Below are 24,786 nucleotides of genomic sequence, written 5' to 3' on the forward strand. Positions count from 1 at the left end.
AAAAACGAAAACAAACATACAATGCACTTTTTTCATACTTGAAAACAACAGATTTACACTTAGAAAATTATGACTATAAGTTACTCACCGAAATGTTGCCATGGTGACCTCTAAAATATAAAATAAATGTCTCTGTCAGGCTCAAACCCTCAGGGACTTCTTAAGCATTTAGAATAAAACAGCCCTGTGTTCTTCTCCCTACAGTGCATCTCCTGAAGCTCTCATCCTCAACACAACAGCTTTTTCCTAACATAAGCTCTTATCCAGCTCTTTATGTGGCTGATACTGATAACTGTCAGCTTATATCTCAAGTTTCACTTCTTCAAAGAGGGCTTCTTTGTCCAGTTCATCTACATTATGTTTGCCTCCTTTTGTTCTCTTTTATCTCGCAGCACCCTTTTTCTACAAAGTATTTATCATATTTGAAGTCACATGTCTCTTTCTAACTGTATTTAACTAGTACCTGACTCCCGCTGTAATCTGTAAATTCCACGAGGCAGGTACATGTGCCTGTTTTGTTCACCTAGTCTGCTGGCAACGTATTAAGCACTCAAATATTTATGGAATGAATTAATGCAATATAGCAGTTTTGAAGGAAAGTGCCGCTTCTATCATAAAAGATTCAAAAACACCAACTTAAGATATTGCTCTCTTTTAATGTCAACATTCTTCTAAGAAACCAGAATCTTCCCCAGGTATGAGAAGACAACATGAGTAGCTTCAGATTCACTGACACAAGGAACATTTATTCCTTCAGCTAGTCATTCCTACCTAAAGTGAGCCAATGTTCAAGTGCCTTAAGGAAACATAACCGCAGGGCTTTCAGCTAGTCATTCCTACCTAAAGTGAGCCAATGTTCAAGTGCCTTAAGGAAACATAACCGCAGGGCTTTGAAAGTGAAACAAATCTCTGGGCTATGGGATTCTCATCTATGTGATAACTCCTATGCTGGATTCTCTCCCTAAAAGACAATTAAATACTTTCAGTACTTTCAGTATTATCAGGTGCTAAAAAGAGAAGAACTAATCTAGACCCATCTCAACATGGGATTTTATATCCCTCTCCCTACTTCCACAGGGAACCCATTCTGTTCCTAACACATGAAGTTCACTTTTGTGTTTTTAAAGTTCACTTTAACATGTCTTTTGTTTACGAAAAGTAATAAAAGCTCACTGGAAAGAGTTATATATCCAAATTATAGAAATGTATGAAGAATTAAGTGAAAATTCCTTATTTTACAACCTACCACCACTAAAGTCCACTATCACAAGTAACTGCTATTAACAAAAGGGATGTTTTATTTTTAGAGTGACCTTCAATCCCAGTTTGCCCAGAACTGAGGGATTTCCTAGGTTATGGGGCTTTTAGGTCTAACACAAGGGTATTCCTGAGAAAATTAGCATAGCTGGTAATCCTAATTATTTTCGACTTTTACCTTAGCATGTTCAAATCCATAAGCAGCTTTTTAAAGCAAATATGAAATCATATTATGTACACTGTTCTACAATGTTTGATACTCAACAGTATATTAAAAATGAAATTGTGTATGGGTGTATGCACAATCCATATGGCTTAGGTCAAATTAAGATAAAGAACCATGATTTTGCAACATTGCTATTATGAAGGTATATTTCTCAAAGACATCTACTTTGAGATGTGTCTCATTTTATTAAGTAGCTTATTCATTTAGCACTTCAAATACCATATTTGCTTGATATTGAGATACTATTAATTATAAAATATCATAAATTTAATGATAGCTTCTCAGGAAAAAATTGAACATTCTACTAAATACATATATTCTTTTCTAAGAATACTAAACAATACATATACATCTGCAAAACCACCTAGTACTTTCTTCTTCAGTAATATATTAAATATTTCACTTAAAGCATTCTCAGCATTCAGAAGCTAAAGATTTTTGAGTTTAGTTCATGGATCAACAAGTATACGGTATCACGCTAACAGACTGCTTTCATAATCAATGATGTTGATTTTGACCTCAGTACTGACAGTATTACTCTGAAGCATATATTAGTGTTTCATTTGTACTGTCTACTTGATTCTACTAATAATTTCACTTTTTCCCCTTAAATTAATTAGATATTGATAGAAGTAAAATAGCTCTTTAAAGTCAGTTAGTATTTTGACTGGTAGATGAATGTTCAGGAACTCACCAATGGTCCTTACAAACAATGAACAAGTCACATTAACTCTCTTAGATCTGAGAATGTCACACAATCTATATCGAGACATGTCAGTTCCTACTGCCTTTAATTGATTTGTCTGGTGTGTGACAGGCAATCCTCTGTATACATAACAACTTTATTTCAAGACTACTTCACTGAGAAAAAAATTTTTGAAATATTTTATAAATAAAAAGGAGGATTCTAAATTTTTAAGAAATAACTAAGTGAAGGACATATCAAGTGATATGAAAATTAGGTGAATAGTTATTTTCAGCATCTTAAAGTTTAGCACAGAAGTGCTAAAATTAAAGTTCAAACTGTTTCCTTAGAGAGGTATTCATCACTTCCAAAGAAAATTCTATTGACAGTAGATTTTTTCTTTATTCATATTACCATATGCATAACAGTCCTATAACTTGATTTCCCCACTATACCTGCATCCAAGCACTATGCTGTTTCTTACTACTGGAGGTGGGTAATCTGGCAAATGCAAACTCCCTGTACTCTAAACACTCAGAACATGCTTTGAGAGTTCTTTTAAATTTATTTACTTTAATTGGAGGATAATTACAATATTGTCCTGGTTTTTGCCATACGTCAATATGAATCGATCACAGGTGCACATGTGTCTCCCCATCCTAACCACCACCCACCTCCCTCCACACCCTGGGAGTTTTTTTTTCTTAATTGGAGGCTAGTTACTTTACAATATTGTGCCCACCCTGAGAGTTCTTATATTAGATCTTGGGAATAAGTCTCGGGGGGGAAGCTTACCTGTCCATTTTTGCTTCCTGCTGACAATAGGCTGCATAAGAGATGATGTTTTCATGGCTACACCTCTCAGTGGCCAGAGCACCAACATAAAGAACAAAGTCTGCATCCCGGACTCCCTCTTGGTCTGGCACACCCACTGCTCCACAGGGCCACTTACCACCACAACAGACTCTGCATTGCTATGCCCACAGGGGACAACAGAAAATCAGACCAGAGATAAGGTTAACTATAAGGGCTTTTACTTACAGTGAATCCAGACTTTAAATATGTATGATTTAATTTTTATTAATTCTTCCATTTTTATCAAAATCCATATCTCCCTCTGGGGCTTCCCAGGTGGCACTAGTGATAAAGAACCTGCCTGCCAATGCAGGAGATGTAAGAGACACAGGTTTAATCCCTGGGTTCAGAAGATCCCCTGGAGTAGGGCACGGCAACCCACTCCAGTATTCTTGCCTGGAGAATCCCATGGACAGACGAGCCTTGCAGGCTATAGTCCATAGGGTCACAGAATCAGACATGACTGAAGCGACTGGGTACACAAGCATGCACACATTCATACCTCTCTCTACTCAGTTCCTATCTCTAATTTTAGATTTATTAAAATTTCTACTTTATATACAATGACCATAAATGTATAATATGAATTAAAACAAACAACTTCTATTTATAAAGGGCATCCCTGCTGCTGCTGCTAAGTCGCTTCAGTCGTGTCCGACTCTGTGCGACCCCATAGACGGCAGCCCAACAGGCTCCCCCGTTCCTGGGATTCTCCAGGCAAGAACACTGGAGTGGGTTGCCATTTCCTTCTCCAATGCATGAAAGTGAAAAGTGGAAGTGAAGTTGCTCAGTCATGTCCAACTCTTAGCAACCCCATGGACTGCAGCCCACCAGGCTCCTCCGTCCATGGGATGTTCCAGGCAAGAGTACTGGAGCGGGGTGCCATCGCCTTCTCTGAAAGGGCATCCCACCAGGATACAAAAAGAGAAATAAAAAGGTTTTACTAAACCCTGAAACTAGGTGAAAATTACAAGGAACCTTCTTATAAATATATTTTTTAGCAATTTTCTGTGAATCTGTGGTTATTTCAAAATTAATTAATAAAAATCTTCATCCAGTGGAAATACATTCCTATTATAAAGTAATTCATGTATCTTATTAAAAATTCAGATAATACAAAAGTATATAAGGTAAAAAGTTAAAGTCATCTTTATATTACTACCCTTATTTCTAGTTTTCTAAGCAAACTTTGCCCATTTAACACCTGCTTTTTAGAGAATTTCTATCAAAGTTCCTAAATAACCATAATCTCCAAATTATAAATAGGAAAATCAGTAAATGTTGGCTTTTTTTTAATACATAAGTGATGTTTGTAGAGAGAGAAAAAACAGAAATTCTCACTTCTGCTTACTGTTGCTTCTCTAACACACGTATTTATAATTTTAAAATTCAATTACTTTAATCTGCTAATAGTTGGTGTTACGAAAAGCTGTGATTTAACAGCATTCTTTTCCATGATCTTTCATTTCTTAAAAAAAACGTTTAGGAACCACCCCCCCCAAAAAAGATAATACAGAATTTGAAACGACAAAATAATTTAAAATAAACAAAAATAGGAAAAAAGAAATGTGCTTTAAAATGTCTAGGAAATGTCTCTAAATGTCTTAGGACAAAAGATAAATATGTAATTAACAAGTTGTTTTAATTTTGAAACATGTCCCTAAAACCCTTTATGCTCTTGAGGAATTTGATAAAAGAAATGGAAGCTGAGTAAGTTAGCTGAATTTGTGCCACTATAGGGTTCGAAAAGCCTTTGGTGAGCTTCAGATACCTCAAGAAAAAATTACGAAGTACACTTCAACCATATGCTTGATTTTGCTTATAAAATCAATGTTCAATAACATATTTATTTTCTACAAGTAATGAGAGAACATAGTTAAATAAAGAAAGACATCTAAAGCAATAATCATATTTTTCAAAAAGTATGTATAAATTGGTTTTCTGGTTTATGCATTTAAGTTTTTCTATTTTTTCTAATACAAATAATATATGCTTAATATGAAAAATTGGAAAGTTACAAAAACATATAACTTACCAAATAAAAGTCTCCCACAATCCAACTCAATGAAAATCATTAAAATTTTAATGTCTCCAGATTTTTAATATATGTATATTTCCAATTACTTTATAACTTTTTATATGGGTGTATATACTTATTTTTATTACTTATGCTTTTATTTCAGCTTTATTGAAAGGTGAAAGTGAAAAGTCAAAGTGAAAGTCACTTGGTCGTGTCTCTCTGTGACCCCATGGACTGTATAGTCCATGTATTCTCCAGGAGAATTCCCTTCTCCAGGAGATCTTCCCAACCCAGGGACTGAACCCAGGTCTCCCACATTGCAGGTGGATTGTATACTAGCTGAGCCACAAGGGAAGCCCAAGAATACTGGAGTGGGTAGCCTATCTCTTCTCCTGAAGATCTTCCCAACCCAGGAATCAAACTGGAGTCTCTTGCATTGCAGGCGGATTCTTAACCAGCTGAGCTATCAGGGAAACCCATAAGCTAAAGTCACTCAGTTGTGTCTGACTCTTTGAGACCCCATGGACTCTCCAGGTCAGAACACGAGAGTGGGTAACCTTTCCCTTCTCCAGGGGATCTTCCTAACATAGGAATCAAACCCAGGTCTCCCTCATTGAAGGTGGATTCTTTAAGAGCTGAGCCACAAGGGAAGACCAAGGGTGAAAAATTGATAACTTTTAATTTTTAAATAAAACAGGCTAACTGCCCACACTGATTTACCTTTAAAAAATTTTTTACTGAAGTATAGTTGATTTACAATGTTGTGCAAATCTGCTATACAAAGTAATTCAGCTATACACACAATACACATTCTTTTTTTACATTCTTTTCCATTACAGTTTATCACAGGATATTGAATATAGTTCCCTGTGCTATACAGTAGGACCCTGTTGTTTATCCATTCTAAATTTAATGTTTGCTACAATTTATTTATATAAAGATTGATTTCATTCTTTAACAGCTGTATAATATTCCATTATGTGGTTATGCCATAACATAACTAGTATAGGTATATTTATAGTTTTGCAAAGAATACCCTTGAACATATATTATATAGTTGTAAGTATTTTTATAGAATACATTTCCATGACGGGTTGAACCTTACTTTTATTTGAAGAGATAAGGTTAAATTGCCCTTTAAAAATACTGAGGTATACAGCTGCTAAAAGATGTTTTGGAGAGCAAAGATAAAGTTCTAAGCAGAAATGATTCAGCAACCCCAGAGATAAACTGAAAAAAGAAAAGAAATAACTAAATTCATTTGAAAACCAATGAAAGAATAAAATCAGCACACCCAATTGTGATTACTTTCGATAGAGAATGAAGCTTTTGAACTGTAAAACTGTAAAAACTTCTGGGAACAATCACAATTGAAAATCTGTTCTAAGTTTATCCTAAAGAATAAAAATGTTGCAAAGAGCAGGGTGAACTACCTGGAGGTGCTCCTCAGGCACTATAATGGGACCACATTTTGTATGCTCTGCACATTCCTCAGTACAGCATCTATGGTGATCATTTTCCTTCCGTAGGTATTGGTATTGGTTCGTTGCACATTGTCTTCAGTTCATTTTTACATTAAAGTTTAATTACAAAAAACAAAAAACAAGATTAGTTCACAGCAGTTAAAAACACTGTAAAAAACTAGTAGTTGCTATATTTAGTTCATTAATAGCTACTATTTTAATTAGAAAAGTAGTCTCAGAAACAATTTTGGTTCCATGGGAAATCCTCCTAATGTGGGTTTTCAAACACTTCAAAAGCCTATATTGTACACATAAAGGAGGAAGGAAGGGGAGAGGAAAAGGGTACAACTACACCCAAAGAAAAGACCCAGTGGGTCCTGTCATAATGGAAAATCAGGGACAGAATGACTACCCAACATGCTATATCTTACGGTTTGGTCTCTAAGAACCAACATAATAAAATACTCCCAGTATAAATTTCAAAATTTGCCATACTGACAGAATGAAGAGGGCAGACTGCTAAACAATTGAAGAAAATGAGCTGTGTGAAATGTGACATACCTACTAAGTAATATAGTGCCCGCAGGTCTACGAACCTGGAAAGTCTTCTCTAAATAAGAAACAGCTTGTGGGAAAAGTTTGTTCTAAATAAAAGTTGAAATAAAAAAACAGTCAGAATTAACTAAGAGATAAACCATATTTAAAACAAGCAAGCACAGGGTATTAATGACTAAAGGGGAAGAAGGAAAAAGCCTTGTAACTCAAATACAATATTTAGTCAAAGGTTGTGTGGCTAGGGGTAGGGGAGAGAGTGAGCGTAGGAGCAAAGGAATTTCTTCACCTTCTAGTTTTGGAGGAAAAAGCACCAGAAAGTTCCTCCCGTACCCTATTCTATTTAAATAGAATATTATAAAACATAAATCACAACTATTAATCTAACTTACTTTATTTTTTTTTTTAAAGATTCTCCAATAAGTTTATTTTGAAAAATATGGAACGCTTTACGAATTTGCGTGTCATCCTTGCGCAGGGGCCATGCTAATCTTCTCTGTATCGTTCCAATTTTAGTATATGTGCTGCCGAAGCGAGCACTCTAACTTACTTTAAATTTGAGACTGCTTTAGATGACTCCAACACTAATGTAGTTCATGTTAAGAAAATCTTATATGTAGAAGATCTACTTTAACTTCACCAATTTCTGTTGCCCATAATGAGCTGGCTTAGTGTGTGTGTGTGTGTGTGTGTGTGAGCGCATGCCTCTGTAATAGTTAAAAAGCGTATGAGGCTAGCACCTTTATAAACAACCTTGGCATTTCATACTATCTGGCCAATTATTCTTCAGGACAATGAGCATTTACACCAAGAAAACTGTTTTTGATATTTTTAAAAAGTCATCTTTTCCATCCTATCCTAAGCATGCTCTGCTCCCCTAAAACCTAAGAGGACAAGTAAAAGAAATAAGAATGACTTAATATCACATCATAAAATGAGAAAACTTAATATCAAATATGAACAAAGTTTTAGTGAGTACATCACAACAACATGTTTGTGAAAATGAGAAATACATTTACCAACATCTTTTATTTAGTCATTCACAAAGTAGTCATGTATATATTTTTCATTATTGAAGTAAAATTAACATATAATAAAACGCACGATTTTAAGTGTTCAAGTCATGAGTATTTATTACATACCTTTACAAGGTGTCTTTTCTCAGGGAGCAACCTGAAAATGATGACATAAAACATAAAGATTGCCATGCTGAGGGCAAACCATCGTCTCATTTGTTCAGAATATATCTGGCAGGAGCCCCAGATCTCAGCGAGCATTTTAGAGTTGATCAAATACAGTCTTGTTCATTTGGGAAGTTAAAGATAGAGAAAGACATCAACTACTCCCAACAGCTCTTCATAAACTACTACAGATTCATAATTTATCTCTTTTCTGAACCTCTCTTTCTTTAAAAATCAGGCTATATCATCTCTCTGGTTAATAATTTTGCACATGTTCTTATTATTGTATACATTGGTATTTCCTCTTATTTTTCCTTCAAGTACTTATTGTGGCCAGGTCTCTTATTGACCACATCCACGGAGATATACGCTGGTTCTGTTTAAATTATTCAAGATGCATAGGTTTAAATCATATCTCATGGCCTTCATCTTTCTAAATTAAAAAGCATATTTAGTTTAATTCCATTTACGGAACTCCAGGTAACAAATGAAAGTATCTTCAATAGTTTGATTCTTAATAAAAAAGATGACAGAATAATGGTGTACTTACTCTTCAATACTTTTATCGTAGATAATCTTAATTCTTAAATGTTCATTAACATCTCTCTTTACAACATGATTTTTAAGATGGACCTTATTTATGACCTGAGAAAAAGGAATAGATTTGAAAAAATATATATAGATTAGCTACTTAAGGACTCAAAATTAACAAACTAAATTTTAAATGTAATACTCAGAAAAAAAAAAAGAACTAAATAAATCAAGAGATAGTTCATGCTCACAGATACAAAAACTCAGTACTACCAAGATGTCAGTTCTTTCCAGTTTCACCTATGCCAATCCCAATAAAAATTTCAGCAAGTTACGTTGTGAATATCAACAAACTAATTCCAAAGTTTATATAGATGGCAAAAGACCCAGAATAGCCAACAAAATGTTGAAGAAAAAAACAAAGTTGAAGGAATGACACCACTTGACTTCAAGATTTACTATAAAGTTACAGCATCAAGAGAGTGTGGTACTGGCAAAAGGAGAAACAAATAAGTCAATGAAACAGAATAGAGAGCCCAGAAATAGACCTACATAGATACATTCACCTGATCTCTGACAAAGGAAAAAGGCAAGAAAATCAAACAATGTCTTTTCAACAAATGGTGTTGGGACAACTGGATATTCATATGGAAAAAAGTGACTCTAGAGTCAGAGCCCACATCTTTTATAAAAATTAACTCAAAATGGGTTATAAATCTCAATGTAAAATATAAAATACAAAACTATAAAACTCTTAGAGAAGACACTATAGGAGAAAAACTAGATATTCATGGGTATAGTGATGACTTTTTTGTTTACTTTTTAATACTTATTTATTGTTTATTTTTGGCTGTGTCAAGTCTTCGTAGCGGCACACGGGATCCTCCGTTAAGGCACGAGCTCCAGAGTGCACGGGCTCTGTAGCTGCAGCTCGCAGGCTTAGTTGCCCTACAGCATGTGCGATCTTAGTTCCCTCACCAGGGCTCAAAGCCACATGCCCTGCATTGGAAGGTGGACTTTTAACCACTGGACCAGGGAAGTCCCTATTTATTATTTTTTAATTGCAGCATGCAAACTTTTAGTTGTGGCACTTGGGATCTAGTTCTCTGACCAGGGACCAACCTGAGGCCCTCTGCACTGGCCCCCACTAGACCATCAGGGAAGTGCCTAGTGATGACTTTTTAGATACAAAACTAAAGACATAATCCATGAATGAAATAATTGATAATTTCAACTTTATTAATAATAAATACTTCGCTCAATGAAAGTTAACATTAAGAAAAGAAGACAAGCCACACACTGGGAGAATATATTTGCAAAGGACACATTGGATAAAGGACTATTATCCAAAATATACAAAGAGCTCTTAAAACTCAACAATAAGAAAATGAACAACTCAAGTAAAACACGGGCCAAAAACCTTAACACACACCTCACCAAAGAAGGTATGCAGATGGCAAATAAATATACAAAAAGATGTTTCACATTACATATCATTCAGTTAAGTTCAGTTCAGTCACTCAGTTGTGTCCGACTCTTTGTGACCCCATGAATCGCAGCACACCAGGCCTCCCTGTCCATCACCAACTCCCGGAGTTCACTCAGACTCACGTCCATCGAGTCGGTGATGCCATCCAGCCATCTCATCCTCTGTCGTCCCCTTCTCCTCCTGCCCCCAATCCCTCCCAGCATCAGGAAAACACAAATTAAAACAATGAGATATCTCTATATAGCTATTAGAATGGCCAAAATCTGGAACATATACTATACCAAATGCTGCCAAGGATGTAGAGCAATAGGAATTCTCATTAATTACTGGTGGGAATGTAACATGTACAGCTATTCTGGAAGACAGTTTTGGCAGTTTCTTACAAAACTAAACATACTTCTTGCCATAACCACTCAGCAGTCATGCTCCTTGGCATTTACACAGATGAGTTAAAAATGTAAATTCACACAAAAGCCTGTTCATGGATCTTTATAGCAGTTTTATTCATAATTGCTACAACTCAGAAGCAGCCAAGATGCTTTTCAATAGGTAAATGGATAAATAAACAGTGGTATATCCAGACAATGAAATAGTATTCAGAGTTAAAAGGATGAGCTATTAAGCCATGAGAAGACATGAAGCAAACTTAAATGCATATCACTGACTCAACGGACATGAGTTTGAGCAAGCTCTGGGAGATGATGGACAGGGAAGGCTGGTGCGCTGCTGTCCACACAGTCACAAAGAGTCAGATATGACTGGGAGACGGAACATCAACAGAGTGAAAGAAGTCAATCTGAAAAGGCTACATACTACATGATTCCAACCAGATGACATTTTGGAAAAGGGAAAACTATGGACACAGTACAAAGATTGGTGTTTGCCAGAGATAGAAAGATGGCAGAGGAATAAGCAGAGCACACAGGATTTTGAAAGCAGTGGAACTACCATGTATGATACTGTAATGATGGCTATGTGTCATTATGCATTTGTCCAAACCCATGGAATGTACAACACCAATAGTAAATTCTAATACGGACTCTGGGTGCTTATGATGTGTCAGTGTAGTTTCATCAGTTACAACAAAAGTACCACTCTGATTAGGGATGTTGGTGATAGGGGAGTCTATGCATGTCAAGAGGAATACAGTACTTGGGAAATCTCTGTACCTTCTTCACAATTTTGCAGTGAGTCTAAACCTGTTTTTATTTTTTTAAATAAAGTATTTAATTAAAAAAATAAAGATGAGAAGACAATGAAACAAATAGTTAAAGCACTAAAAGAAAGATGTTCAATACTGAAGTTTATCTCTAGTGAGATAAAAGATAAACTTTTACATCTCATAGATAGGTGAGATATAAAATTCTAATCATAAGCAAGCTGGAATGGCTAGACTAATATCAGCAAAGCAGACAAAGGTAGAGAGTATTACCAATAATAAAGAATGTTTTATAATAATAAAGGATTGAAAGTGAAAGTGAAGTCACTTAGTACTGTCTGACTCTTTGTGACCCCAGGAACTGCAGCCTACCACGATCCTCCCTCCATGGGATTCTCCAGTGTGAATGTACCTAGCAATAGATTCAAAATCCATGAAGCAAAAACTGACAGAACTAAAGGAAGAAAAAGAAAAACATTTATAATCATAGAAAATTTTAAGATCCTATCAATTAGACAAAAAATTTTAAGAACATAGAAATCTATAGCTAATATTTTATAATAACTGTAAATGGAATACGACCCTTAAACTTGTATAAAAAATATAGAAATCTGAAGTGTACCATCAGTTACCTTACCTTATTGATGTGTACAGAAAACTACACTCAGTACCTATAGTATACTCTTTACTATTACACAGAAAAGCTTAGTGGGACAGAGCATATGCTGAAATATATGTAAAACAATTTCAAAGAACTGAAATCTTACAGAAGATATTCTCTAAATTAGAAATTAATAACCACAAGCTATCTAGAAAAGGACCAAATATTTAGAAATTATATTTTAAACATTTTTAATAACCCATGGATCAAAGATAAAATTACTTGGGAAAATAAAAGCATCTGAACTAAGTGACAATTAAAATACAATGTGTCAAAATTTGTGAAGTGTAGCTAAATTTGTACTGAGAGAAATACAGATCTTTAAATGTTTATAGTAGGAAAGAAAAAAGAGCTCAAAAACAATGATGTAAGTCTCCCCCTAACAATATGAGCAAAGTAAATCCACGATAAGGAGAAAGGAGAAATAACAAAACAGAAAACAATGAAATAGAAAACAATGATTAAAGAAAATTACCAAAGCTTATGGTTGGCTATTTAAAATTATTAATAAGATTAATAAGCTCCTAGAAAGAATGGACTAGAATAAAATAAACACAAATTACCACATTGGAAATGAAAGTGCGGATATCACTCAGATTCTATAGACATCAAAAGGATAAATATATTATGAACAACTTTATGTCAGTAAGTGTAACAATTCAGATGAAATAAAGTCCTCAAAAAACACATGTTACCAAGACTGACACAAGATCAAACAGATACTATGAATAGACGTGTATCAGAGAAACTGAATTTATCTGTTCCTACCAAGTGGTTTCTTGGGGCCAGAAGTGAAAACATGAGTTTTCTGTAAATGGGCACAAGGGTTCTTTCCAGGTTGATGAAAAAACTCTAAAACTGGACTGTGGTGATAGTTCTATAACTCTGTAAATTTATTAAAAATCACTTATTTGGATACTTAAGTGGGTGAATTTTATGGTATATAAATTATAGCTCAATGAAAGTGTTAAAAAACAAACAAACAACTTTTCATAAAGAAAACTGTAGGCCCTGATAGTTTCAGTTATGGATGGCATCACTGACTCAATGGACATAAGTTTGAGCAGACTCCGGGAGATAGTGAAGGGCAGGGAAGATATTAAGGAAGATATTTTCTACAAACTCTTTTAGAAAATATATAATAGAACTTTCCAACTCATTTTGTACAGTCAGCATAATTCTGATACCAAAAGCTAATAAAAATTTCACTGAAAAGGAAACTATAAACCAACATCACTTATAAACATATAAAAATATAAACATATAAACATATAAAAATCCTTAATCTATGAGGAAACTGAATTCAGAAGTGTATTAAAAAGGATAATATATCATACCCAATTAAAATCTATACCAAAAATACAAGGTTGATTTACTATTGGAAAATTCAATGTGATCTACTATATTATACATTATATAATTCCATTTATTTAAGCTGAATTCTAGAACAAGCAAAACTAATTTGCTGTAAAATCTAAATCTAATATGAAAAAAATAAAAAAAAAGAAAAGAGATGGGAGAGACTGGCACAGAACAGGAGAAAATTTTCTGGAGACTTGAAAATGTTCTATTCTGTATTGTGATAGGTTGTTGGTTTTACATGAATGTAAATGTTTGCATTTGCTACATTTTAGTATATATAAATTTTATGGGAAAACAAAAAAAACCTGTAAAGGTAACAATAACAATGGGTGGATAGAGAATGGACAGAAGTATATGAAACAGAATAAGAGAGCAGTGGTAAGTGTTGAAGCTGGGTGAAGGATCATGGGAGTTCATTATACTATTCTGGTTTTGTTTTAATTTATGCAATAAAAAATTAAACCAAAACTTAAAAGTTTTCAGTTGAGAACAAGTTATATGAGTCAAATGTTTTGTAGTTCCCCATCATTACCAATATAAAGTTACTGTAATTTACTGTTGCAATTATCAGAGGTGCAGTCTCTACTGTTACAATGACTAGCACTTGCCTATTCTTTGTGTCCAAATTAAAGCAAAGAGAATGGCTATGAGGACTTGTTACAACATACTCTATGAAGAAACAGGAAAATTTATTAGGAATGAGAATTCTCAAGAATTTAATAGCTTGCTTTTAATATCCAAAGCACCATCACTATTTAGTTTGTTCAGCCAAGAGCCATAAATAAGAATAGAGGGAAGTTTCAGGAGGAGTTTTCAAGCTGTGTACCTTTATTTTATTTTGCCACACCGCACAGCATGTGGAATCTTAGTTCTCTGCTAGGGATTGAACATGTGTCCCCTGCAGTGGAAACTCTTAGCACTCTTAGTACTGTACTGCCTGAGAAGTCCGTTTTCAGTTCTATAAAAAGAACAATGATCTCTCCAAAAAGCAAAGGGACTGCCTCTGGAGACAATTTCCCTATTTGTGGAAATGTTCAAATATAAGTAAGAGATTTGTACACTGGCAACAATCACAAGAAGAAAACAGCTATTAAGGTTCCTTCAAGTACAGAGATTTTGCAGTTCTTTGAACTACTTTCTCTTGATCTAAATTCAAAGAGAGAAATGCAGGGCTTTGTGGGAATGTATTTTAAAAAGAATTCACTAGGTAGGTGGGAGAACTGAGATGTTTGAGGGTACAAATTTGCAACTAGTAGATAAGTCAGTCCTGGAGATCTAATGTACAACACAGTGATTACAGATTACAATACTGTATTGTAAACTTACAAGTTGCTAAGAGACTAAAGAATAAATAAAACAATTCAGCCAGAATGCAGTGTCATGATAAAAGCTGTAATATAGCCACAAACACCAAACTTAGAATTCTGGCATATATGATTTTAACAGCATACAGAAAAATTTGAAAATTATCACAAAAATGAATTTTCTTAGATTTAGATTTCTGGGCTGAACTGAAAATTTCCAAATTAATCTTTTTTGATAAAGTAATAAGACAAAATATTAATATAAAATCAATCACAACATGCAGCCCTGCCCCCAGGTACTGTGTCTCCTTTCCTCAAAGAATACTGATTACTGTGGCCCTCCTCTAAATAAAGTACAAGACACAATCCTCATATACCAAGGAAAATTACAATTCAACTACAAAAGCAAGATATGTCTGAAAAATAAGCTGTCACCACATAGCGGGACTCGGTTAAGTGCCAGAAAAGAGTACAGATAAGACATATTGTAAAATGAAAAGAACATTCTGCTGGGGTGGTTTCAGCAGGCTGCTTTGCGATTAAGGAACTAAGAATGAAAGAATTTAGACAGGAAGAAAAATACAATGGGAGGGAGAAAGGTATTTCAGGGCAGGAGAACAGGGTTAAAGCAAGCAATGTGATGAAGTAACTTAAAAATAAATCTGAATTTTGTCTCCAGAGAACCCCCAATATCTCTGCAACGATTTTGTCTAGCTCTCCAATCATTTCTTTTTCAAACCTTTCGGTCAGTGGTTTCCAAAGTAAGGTCCTTGGACAAGAAGCATCATCAACGATCTGGGAACTTCAACTGCAAATTCTGAGGCTCCATCCGAGATCTAATGAGTCAGAAGTGGGCAGCGGGAGGGAATGAATGGAGCGGCCAGTTGAATTTTAACAAGTCCTTAGGACACGACTGAGCGATTAAGCACAGCACAGTAGGTAATTCTGATGTACACCCAAGTTGGAAAACCACTGCTCTAGGACAACTTGCTAAGCACAACTCTCCGCACGGGAAAGTGATGATGTTCTTTTCGAGTGCCGAATTGAGCCACTTTGCTGGGTGCAAGAAGAGAGCTGATGGCTGGTCCCAACCCTCTCAGAGTCCAGTCTCTGGCCCAATCTCGCTTTCTCCCCTAGTACACCCTGTTCCAACCCTATCCTCTCTACCGTTGCCTCCCATATTACTTTACCCTCACAGGGCCCCTCCGTCGCCCTACCTCAGAGTCAGACGGGACGTGGTGCCGACACGGAGGAGAACTGCGCAAGGAGACAGGAATAGATGTGGTGCTTGCCCGGAGCCCACCCAAAAGAAGTAAAACGCCTCGGACCCATAAAGGACCGCTCCAGTGCCACCGGCTCGGGCCCAGGCCTGAATCCGAGGAGCCCGCTCTTCTACCCGACTCGGCCGCCATCTTCAGGCCGAGCGTCGTTACCATGGAGTACGTGACGCCTCCGCGCCCAGCGCCAGCCCCGCCCCTCGCCTCTCCAGGCAGGTGGAGGGACTTGGCGGCTGAAAGTTGCTTTTTGATTGGCTTGCGTCACCGGTAAGAAGTTCAACGCGGAAGACGAGAGTCGCATCACGATCATCGCGTCTCATTCGCGTGAAGCCGGTCTAGCAGCCCACGTGAGTTGCGCTGTGAGATTAGTCGGTATTGATGGTAATGAGATGGTGATAAGTGCGTGTCCTTACTGAAGGAGTTTTACTTTTTAATTCAGTTATCCAGTGAAAAAATATGGACCCACTAGGTGCCAGGCGGAGAAGGCAATGGCAACCCACTCCAATGGCAACTTGCCTGGAAAATCCCATGGGCAGAGGAGCCTGGTAGGCTGCAGTCCATTGGGTCGCTACGAGTCGGACACGACTGAGCGACTTCACTTTCACTTTTCACTTTCACGCATTGGAGAAGGAAATGGCAACCCACTCCAGTGTTCTTGCCTGGAGAATCCCAGGGATGGCAGAGCCTGGTGGGCTGCGGTCTGTGGGGTCGCACAGAATCGGACACAACTGAAGCGACTTAGCAGCAGCAGCAGCAGGTGCCAGGAGCTTAGACATAAATAGATGCAAAGTCTTAAAATTTAGCTCTCTGTTTAAAAGGTAAGTGGAATGTACTTTTCAATTTTACTTATCCTGAGTCACCGATTTTAGGACCTACCTTTTTTTAAGTTGAAAGTAGTTGATTTATAATATCGTGTTAAATCCACTTAAAATTTTTTTGTCCTCCCCCTTGTGGCTCAGCTGGTAAAGAATCCGCCTGCAATGCGGGAGACCTAAGTTCGATCTGTGGGTTGGGAGGATCCCCTGGAGAAAGGAAAGGCTACCCACTCCAGTATTCTGGCCTGGAGAATTCCATGGACTGTATAGTCCATAGGGTCGCAAAGAGTCGGACACGACTGAGCGACTTTCACTTTCACAGTAAGTGGGATCTTAAGTTTCCTGACCAGGGATCAAACCCTGCCCCCTGCATTGGATTTAATCACTGGACCGCCAGAGGTCCCAAACCCACTTCTTAACTAAAGTCATTTTCTGTACAATCAATGAATGTTAAGAGTTGCAAATGCGTTAACCCCGGTAGCTTAGATGGCAAACAATTTGCATGCAATGCGGGAGACCCGGGTTTGATCCCTGAGTAGGGAAGATCCCTTGGAGAATGGCTTACCTACTCCAGTATGCTTGCCTGGAGAACTGCATGGACAGAGAGTAACAGTCCATGGGGTTGCAAACAGTTGGACATAACTGAGCAATTAACACTTTTAACCCTGGAGGAAACCTGGTAGATCCTTGCTATTAAAAGCTTAAAAGCTAAGCTGTGAGAAACTATAAAAAACTAGTCTCCTTGTGGCCCACAAAAGAAACCAAAAAACTGGGAACTGGAAGCACTGAGCTTTTAACAGTCACTTCAAGAATTGAATATTATAAATTACTATACTAGGAACTGTAGTAGGTTAAAAAAAATTCCCAAGAATTTATACATTTGATAAGATTATGTACTAAAAAAAAAAAAATGGGTGGGGAATCCTACACAAGAATAGAGGCATTAGATGTGGCTATCATCCCACAACAAAAGGAAGTTGGGATTTTAAACCAAATTTATCACTTTTAGTATGTGCTCTACACAAAACCACAAATTCCGGATTGTGAAGAAAGAAAGAATGGTACCAGTTATCAAGTTCCTAGAGATAACAGCAGCGTCACCCTTGTGGAGTGGCAGTTTTAACAGTTTAAAGGACAAGGTGCTAGCCATTTTAGTTCATTTCTGTGAAACAAGCAATTCCTCCAATGTAACTTTGTCTTGAGGAGTCTGCACTAAACCAAACCTCTCTATGGGAGCAGATGAAGCCCAATACAGGCTCTCACAAGTGCTACCATTCCATCAGTTTGAGTGTGCATGAATTTGTGCGCAAGGCTTACTTCCAACTGCATTTACTCTGGTTATCCTAGACACTCAGCTTGCTTTTTCAAGTGCCTACCACCTCATTACTCTACCATCATCCCTGGATCTATCCACTGAACTCCTACAACAGAGATGATTTCCTCTCTTCTGTACGCCTAATCCAGACCCCAGTAACTACCTGCTTTCCTAGACATGTTGACAGGTGGGCATTCTCCAGCTTTCTAGAACTCATGAACTCTCCCCTCCCAACCATCTCCTGGTCCCCCAAATTTGTGTAAAGTTACCTGTTCAGCAACCAAAGCTGAGAACATTACTTCTGAAGACTCCTTTCCACAATTGGTTTTAAAATTTGGTTAATGTTTAGTCTATTTCAGTGTGCAAATATCTTAGTTAAGACTGCAAAGCCTGCTTGGTTTTCCCTTCATTTATGCCGGGTTGCACAGGGATCTTTCTAAAATATGAATTTTGTCACCTGTCACTCAAGCTCTTCAATGACACTCTAATACGAGAATATTGTTGGGACATCCTTGGTGGTCCGGTGGTTAAGACTCTGCTTCACACTCACTTTGGAAGCATACAAACTAAAATTGGGATACTACCAAGATTAGCATGGTCCCCACACAAGAATGACACACAAATAGGTGAAGCATCCCATATTAAGAAAGACTCCACTGCAGGGGGGGCGTGGGTTCGACCCCTTGTTGGAGAACTAAGATCTCATATGCTATGGGTGACACAGTCAAAAACAAAATTAAATACTAATATCCTGGCATCTGGTAGTTTTCTAGACTTCCCAATTACTCCAAATAGGTTTTAGTCACATTATATAACCCAGTTAATTGGTTCCTCAAATGCCTTCTGCTTACACATCAAATTTGGCAAGTGATATTTCATCTGCTCTTCTTGGCTTAACCCAACTTTCCAAGTTCAATTTCCATAAGATCCTACTTAAGAAATTTGAAATGTGGTGGCCTTTAAAGGGTGAGGACAGCATGGTTGCTCAATGATTCCAAAACTGCTGCTTCTTACAACCCACATTGTTTCCCTTATGGCCATGCCTCCCAACAGTTGCTGCTGGACAGCTGCTAGACAACAAAGACTGGCAGTACACATACATACCCAATTTCCCTGACTCTTTTGGCTTCAGGGCCACCATTAAACTAAGTGAAATGTAGAACTGCTATGTTCTACTCATTTTTAAGAGCTCTTAGATAAGCCCACCTAGATAGCATATTCAAAAGCAGAGACACCACTTTGCCAACAAAGGTCCGTCTAGTCAAGTCTATGATTTTTCCTGTGGTCATGTATGGATGTGAGAGTTGGACTGTGAGGAAGGCTGAGCGCCGAAGAATTGATGCTTTTGAACTGTGGTGTTGGGAGGACTTTTGAGTCCCTTGACTGCAAGGAGATCCAACCAGTCCATTCTGAAGGAGATCAGCCCTGGGATTTCTTTGGAAGGACTGATGCTAAAGCTGAAACTCCAGTACTTTGGCCACCTCATGTGAAGAGTTGACTCACTGGAAAAGACTGTTATGCTGGGAGGAATTGGGGGCAGGAGGAGAAGGGGACAACAGAGGATGAGATGGCTGGATGGCATCACCGACTTGATGGACGTGAGTCTGAGTGAACTCCGGGAGTTGGTGATGGACAGGGAGGCCTGGCGTGCTGCGATTCATGGGGTCACAAAGAGTCGGACACGACTGAGCGACTGAACTGAACTAAGCCCACATACAATTTTAAGTCAAAAGGGGCTCAGTTTGTCAAATTCCCATTATATCGTGCCAAAATATTTCAGTCCTGCACTTTACTATATTAAAACATGGAGCCAAAGAAAGAAAGCAACACTGTCCAGGCAATCCTGACCACCCTCTACTAAGATTTTTTTTCTAAGACTTACGGCATTTTGGAGACACTTTCAAGTTACATGTTATTCCCAACCAAGTGTTATATAAATACTGGAATGCTTTGTCCAGTCACAAATCCCAAATATTTCTCACCCATGTTTGTTCAAATAAGACACCAAATACCATGAATATATTCCGCAAATTTCTCCCATCTACCATTTTTAGTCCCCAGGTTTCCCAACCAATCTATATCAAACAAGTGCATGCTATTACAAGGTACTTTAGATCAAAACAAGGTTCTTAATGCCAAGGGCCTAGGTTTGATCACTGGTTGGGGAACAGAAAAAACCCATAAGCCACACAGTGCTGCCAAATTAAAAAATGTTTCCATAGGCTAGGTTCCAGTGCGCCATCACTAGAAACCTTCCAAGATACTCCCTTCCACTGTTTCCAACTAAAAATCACTTGTAATCTTCCCCCTACCATTTAAGGTCTTGTATTAAGATACAAGATACATCCATCCTCATCAAAACCCTCCTATAGTCCTATATTCTCTAGGCTCCTGTGTATTCTGTATATGCCTGATAACCACCACCATTTTAGGACTTAGCAACTGTATTCAGGACAAAGAATTTTGTAAGCCATTTAACAAAAGCACAACAGGACAAATCCACACTTTTATTTTCAAGAAGTTTAAATTCTCGAAGGGTACAGCATCTGGGGGGGAAAAGAACACAAGGTACATGTTATATACAAGAATTACTGAATACCACAACATAAATACACCTCTCATCCCATTACCTATCTGAGAGGCACCCAATGACTCATATCCTCATGGGAAGGGAACTAATGTTTATAGCCTTCAGTTTCTGAATATTCACTGACTAAGCATCAGTACTGGGAACACAGAGTCCATTTAATTTTGCCTCCTCTAACAATACGGGGGCTTCCCAGGTGGTGGTGTGGTAAAGAATCCGTCTGCCAGTGCAGGAGACAAGTCAGAAAGATACCCTGGAGAAGGGCACAGCAACCCACTCCAGTATCCTTGTCTGAGAAATCCCATGGACAGAGGACTCTGGAGGGTTTCAGTCCATGAGGTCACGTTCGGACCGAAGCGACTTCACTCACATGCATTAACAGTAAAAACCTGCTCTGATGAAAAATTTCAACTGCTCAGCAGGGTTCAGTAGTGCCCTGTGTCCCCAAAGATGTAGCCATATCTATTAAAAATGCATCCTAACTAAAGAAAACAGGAGCCATCCTGTTAGAAAAACCACAGAATCTGGAGTTGAAGGCTTTGCCTGAAGCCTTGGGATGTGAGCATCTGTTAACCTTAATACCCATTTCAAGACTGTCATGATGAAGAGATGGGAGATATTAAGAATTACGTCCAAAAAAAAATAATTATGCCAGGAAAAGGTATACTGAATTTTCATTTTCTAGCAATTACTTCAGAGCCTAATACATATGCCAGAAAACTGTTTAAATAGCTGACCCTTGAATATCCCAGTTTGAACTGCACGTGTCCACTTATACACAGATTTTTTTCAGTAAATACATACTACACAATCTGCAGTTGACTGAATCCACAGATGCAGATGGCAACTGCAAAGTTATAGGTAGATTTCCTACTAGCCCCTAACCCCTGTGTTGTTCAAAGGTCAAATGCTATTCCCCACCACTTCCAGGCAGCTTTAGCAATTACCTAAGCAATTACCAAATTCAATCCATTTGAACCCTTTGCCTTCGCTTTTCACATAATGCCAAGAAAATGTTCCATAATATATTTTCACAGTAGCCGCTAATTTTACAGCCTGAACTATTGGTGACATTTTATTATCACAATAGTCCTTAGTGGTCCAAGCCGAACCCCTTGAGCTTAGTTTGATTCCACAAGGTTCCATGCTGTTAACAATGTACTTACCACACGAATTCTGTGTCCAATGGCCTTAGCAGGAAGGTTGCTTCGGAATTTGGCACGAACCATGCCACTGTTTCCATGAGCTCGAGTTATCTTTCCCCAGATTACTCTGGTTTTGTTAGGTTTTCCACCAGGAGTTACTGTGTTGCTGATTTTAAGACGATTAAAATAAAAAAGGCATGAGAACCCACAGACCCAATATAGTGTGGTGCAAAATCAAGATGACTTCTAGATCAGTGGCCCTCAACCCCAGTTAACCACTTAATTCACTTGAGAAATAAATGCTAATAGCTGTAATAGTGGAGAAGGCAGGGGGTAGATGAAATAGGGGACAAAAAATCTGAGTATGAGGAGAGAAACTTGTTTGTAATTGTAAACAGCCAGGGAAGGCATTACTAAAAAGCTAATGCTGGAAAAAAGACTGGAAGTAAGGGAACAGCTTGTGTTAAAATAAAAATATATAACCAAGATGAATCTTAGCTGGGTTAAGAGAAAACACAGGGAGCCCTAAATGCATAAAGTCTTAGAAGCTCCTTAATGACTTCAGCTTTTAACCATATGAGGGGACCAGCTGGAGTTTCAGCAGAAGTATAAATGATCTGACTTATAATTAAAAATCTCAAAGGATCTCTCTGGTTGCAGCAGGAAAAGGGGCTGAAGGAGATGAAAGCATTCCCCAAAGATCTTTTTTAAAACAGTTAAAAAACAACAGTCCACCCATTTCTTCCACCTCTCCCTCAGCCTCTATCCCAAAAGTTTTAACTGAGTTGGAATGGGTTTAAGAACCAGTACTCTAGAGAGAGACTATCTTTAAGCATCCATAAAAAATACAACAAGAGATCAACAAAATGAATTAAGGTACATGAAAAATGCTCTACAAAACCTTAAAATCATAAGAAGCTGACTCCTCCTTTCAAACAATTAGCTGTAATTTTTCTAAGTGCAGTAGACATCTACATCCAGCACTACCCTAAAGTTGCTTAAAATCCCAAAGTAAAAACCACAACCGTATCAATTACTTTACCAACTTAAAATGAGACAAATCTAGTAAAAAGTCCAGAGTATAATACTATACACTTACTTCTTTGCTTTGTACACATAAGCACATCTCTTGCCTAAATAGAATTCAGTTTCATCTCGAGCATATACACCTTCAATTTTCAGGAGAGCAGTGTGTTCCCTTTGGTTCCGTAGACCCCGTTTATAGCCAGCAAAAATGGCCTTGGACCACAGCCTAAGACAAAATACATTGTTAATTCTAAGCTGTTAAAAGATCTCATTTAACTTCAACAAGCAACAGGTATGGTTTGACTTGTGATGATCCCCACCTAAATTTACCTATACCAAACATCTATTTTTTTTTTCCCCACCAGACTTAGACTTACATTTATGATCACGCCTAATAAACAACAAGTACACTGTTAAGTAGAAAGCAATGATATTTAAAACACATACCTTCCAGACATATTTGTCGTTTTAGAAGTCCCGTTCCCAGCAGGCCTTAAAACAAAAATAATCAGTTTAAAACCCTGCAATGCCCGTTTCCCACCTACTAGCTTCCTGTGGAACAGCACCCCAAACTCAAAGAATGCTGGATAAGCAAGCAAACGCCAAAATGAAGATAAAAACTAAAGTGGCAAGATTCTACACTACAAGATATAACTCCTAGAAACACCAAAATAAAGTCTTACGAAAATTTATCCTACAATCACTACGAAAAAACGAAGGTCAAGAAGCCAGAGAAGAACACAGAGAACCCCTTTACACACTGAACAGGAAAGAAAAGCTAAGGGAAGACATAGTAAACATGCAAAAAACAGGTTTGAGGTGGCAGTAAGTGGACAAAGAACCCTGCCTAAAGGTGCCGCTGCTGCCAGACAAAATGCATCTATTTTATATTTTACTCCGCTAGGGCCCGGAAGCAACTGGGGTTACCGGAGCACCCATTCTCGGAGGCCAGGGGACCAGCACCATCAGTCCCATATCTCCTCCATCCTGTCCTCCCTGTTGCTGGAAATCACAGAAATCGTTAGCTGATAGAGCCTCGGAGTCACACCAGTGCCTCGTCCAAGAGATATAGCCGAGCCTACCCCACTTATTTGCCCCCAAAGCTCAGCTGCAGGAACTCCACACACCTTCACAGGGTCCAAGATGGCTGAAAGAGACCAGCGAGGACCCGCCGCGTGGCCTTGTGGGTAAACACATCCCCGCCCCGCCCCCGTTTAGGTAACTTCCGCGACCGCCAAAAAACTAAGCCTCAGAAATCGCCTTCTGACTGAAATAAACCACGTTCAAAATCATCTGTACAATTCTTTCCCTAAGTCCTTTTATGTTTGTAAGCTGCAAATGTATTATTTTGGAACACAGGGAGGCAAAATGGTAGCCAGCTAAAAGAGAAGAAAAGGTCCTCCGAAGCTGTCCGTTGCCATAGAAACACCTTAGCTTGGTTCCGACGGCATCCGGGGGTGTAGTTGGCAAAGTGAAGCCGGAGGGGAGGACGACCTACGCTTCGAGTACCCTAGAACTGATTCGCCAACAAGGGGGTAGTTTTTCTTCTTACTTACCACTTAGGAATAGGGCAAACGGAAGCTCTCGGATCCTAGCCTGGAAGAGAAAGACCGCGAGCAAGAAAGCAGGAGGAGAAAGCTCTTACTTCTCTATACCTTTCCTACCCCTTTGCGTGCATGTGTACTCGGTCGTGTCTATTTGCGACTCTGCACCGTCCTCCACCAGGCTCCTCTGCCCATGGGATTCTCTAGGCAACAGTACTGGAGTGGATTGCCAGGCTCTCCTCCAAGCGATCTTCCCCACCCAAGGAGCTTATCCGCATCTCTTGGATTGGCCGGCGTGTTCTTTACTACCAGCGCCACCTGGGAAGCCCTCC

General features: G+C 38.1%; 3 protein-coding genes across 12 annotated transcripts in view; 1 reads left to right on the plus strand and 2 right to left on the minus strand.

Annotated features, from left to right (window-relative positions):
• Window positions 1-16,181, minus strand: part of LMLN (leishmanolysin-like (metallopeptidase M8 family)) — a 47,623-nt gene extending 31,442 nt beyond the window's left edge. For 3 of the 5 annotated variants that reach the window (XM_010834299.1, XM_010834297.1, XM_010834295.1), the window contains exons 1-6: window positions 15,963-16,176; window positions 8,790-8,884; window positions 8,201-8,357; window positions 7,068-7,150; window positions 6,477-6,600; window positions 2,964-3,142 (exon numbers count right to left, since the gene is read on the minus strand). In XM_010834299.1, coding sequence (XP_010832601.1) covers window positions 2,964-3,142; window positions 6,477-6,600; window positions 7,068-7,150; window positions 8,201-8,357; window positions 8,790-8,884; window positions 15,963-16,157 — 833 coding nt within the window. In that variant the 5' untranslated portion in view covers window positions 16,158-16,176. Of the gene's footprint in view, window positions 1-2,963; window positions 3,143-6,476; window positions 6,601-7,067; window positions 7,151-8,200; window positions 8,358-8,789; window positions 8,885-15,484; window positions 15,582-15,962 lie in introns of all 5 variants that reach the window. The other 2 variants (XM_010834298.1, XM_010834296.1) reach the window with 2 other exon arrangements.
• Window positions 16,182-16,289: 108 nt separating this feature from the next.
• IQCG (IQ motif containing G) overlaps window positions 16,290-24,786 on the plus strand; it is a 54,308-nt gene continuing 45,811 nt past the window's right edge. For 2 of the 5 annotated variants that reach the window (XM_010834300.1, XM_010834303.1), the window contains exon 1: window positions 24,328-24,445. The gene's annotated coding sequence lies outside the window, so the exon portion shown is untranslated. Of the gene's footprint in view, window positions 16,370-16,794; window positions 16,841-24,327; window positions 24,446-24,786 lie in introns of those variants that run through there. The other 3 variants (XM_010834301.1, XM_010834305.1, XM_010834302.1) reach the window with 3 other exon arrangements.
• Window positions 20,626-24,096, minus strand: RPL35A (ribosomal protein L35a). 2 transcript variants are annotated; one of them, XM_010834306.1, is made up of 5 exons: window positions 24,038-24,096; window positions 23,358-23,402; window positions 22,984-23,136; window positions 21,906-22,050; window positions 20,626-20,698 (listed from the first exon to the last, which is right to left on the minus strand). In XM_010834306.1, exons 2-5 carry the CDS (start codon window positions 23,366-23,368, stop codon window positions 20,675-20,677), a joined length of 333 nt encoding a protein of 110 aa, XP_010832608.1. In that variant the 5' UTR covers window positions 23,369-23,402; window positions 24,038-24,096; the 3' UTR covers window positions 20,626-20,674. The 2 variants fall into 2 exon arrangements, with proteins under 2 accessions (XP_010832608.1, XP_010832609.1); XM_010834307.1 differs by having other exon boundaries at window positions 23,993-24,067.

The sequence above is a fragment of the Bison bison genome, unplaced genomic scaffold (genome assembly GCF_000754665.1).
Source record: "Bison bison bison isolate TAMUID 2011002044 unplaced genomic scaffold, Bison_UMD1.0 scf7180017864032, whole genome shotgun sequence".
Classification (NCBI taxonomy): Eukaryota; Metazoa; Chordata; class Mammalia; order Artiodactyla; family Bovidae; genus Bison; species Bison bison.

Bases quoted from the DNA above. Each gene is read 5' to 3' on its own strand.
- RPL35A (XM_010834306.1), bottom strand. The intron at 22,051-22,983 runs GTAAGTGTATAG...TCTTAAAATCAG, and splicing joins TATGTGTACAAAGCAAAGAA to CAACACAGTAACTCCTGGTG. The intron at 20,699-21,905 runs GTAAGTACATTG...TTTCCCCCCCAG, and splicing joins TTGGACACAGAATTCGTGTG to ATGCTGTACCCTTCGAGAAT.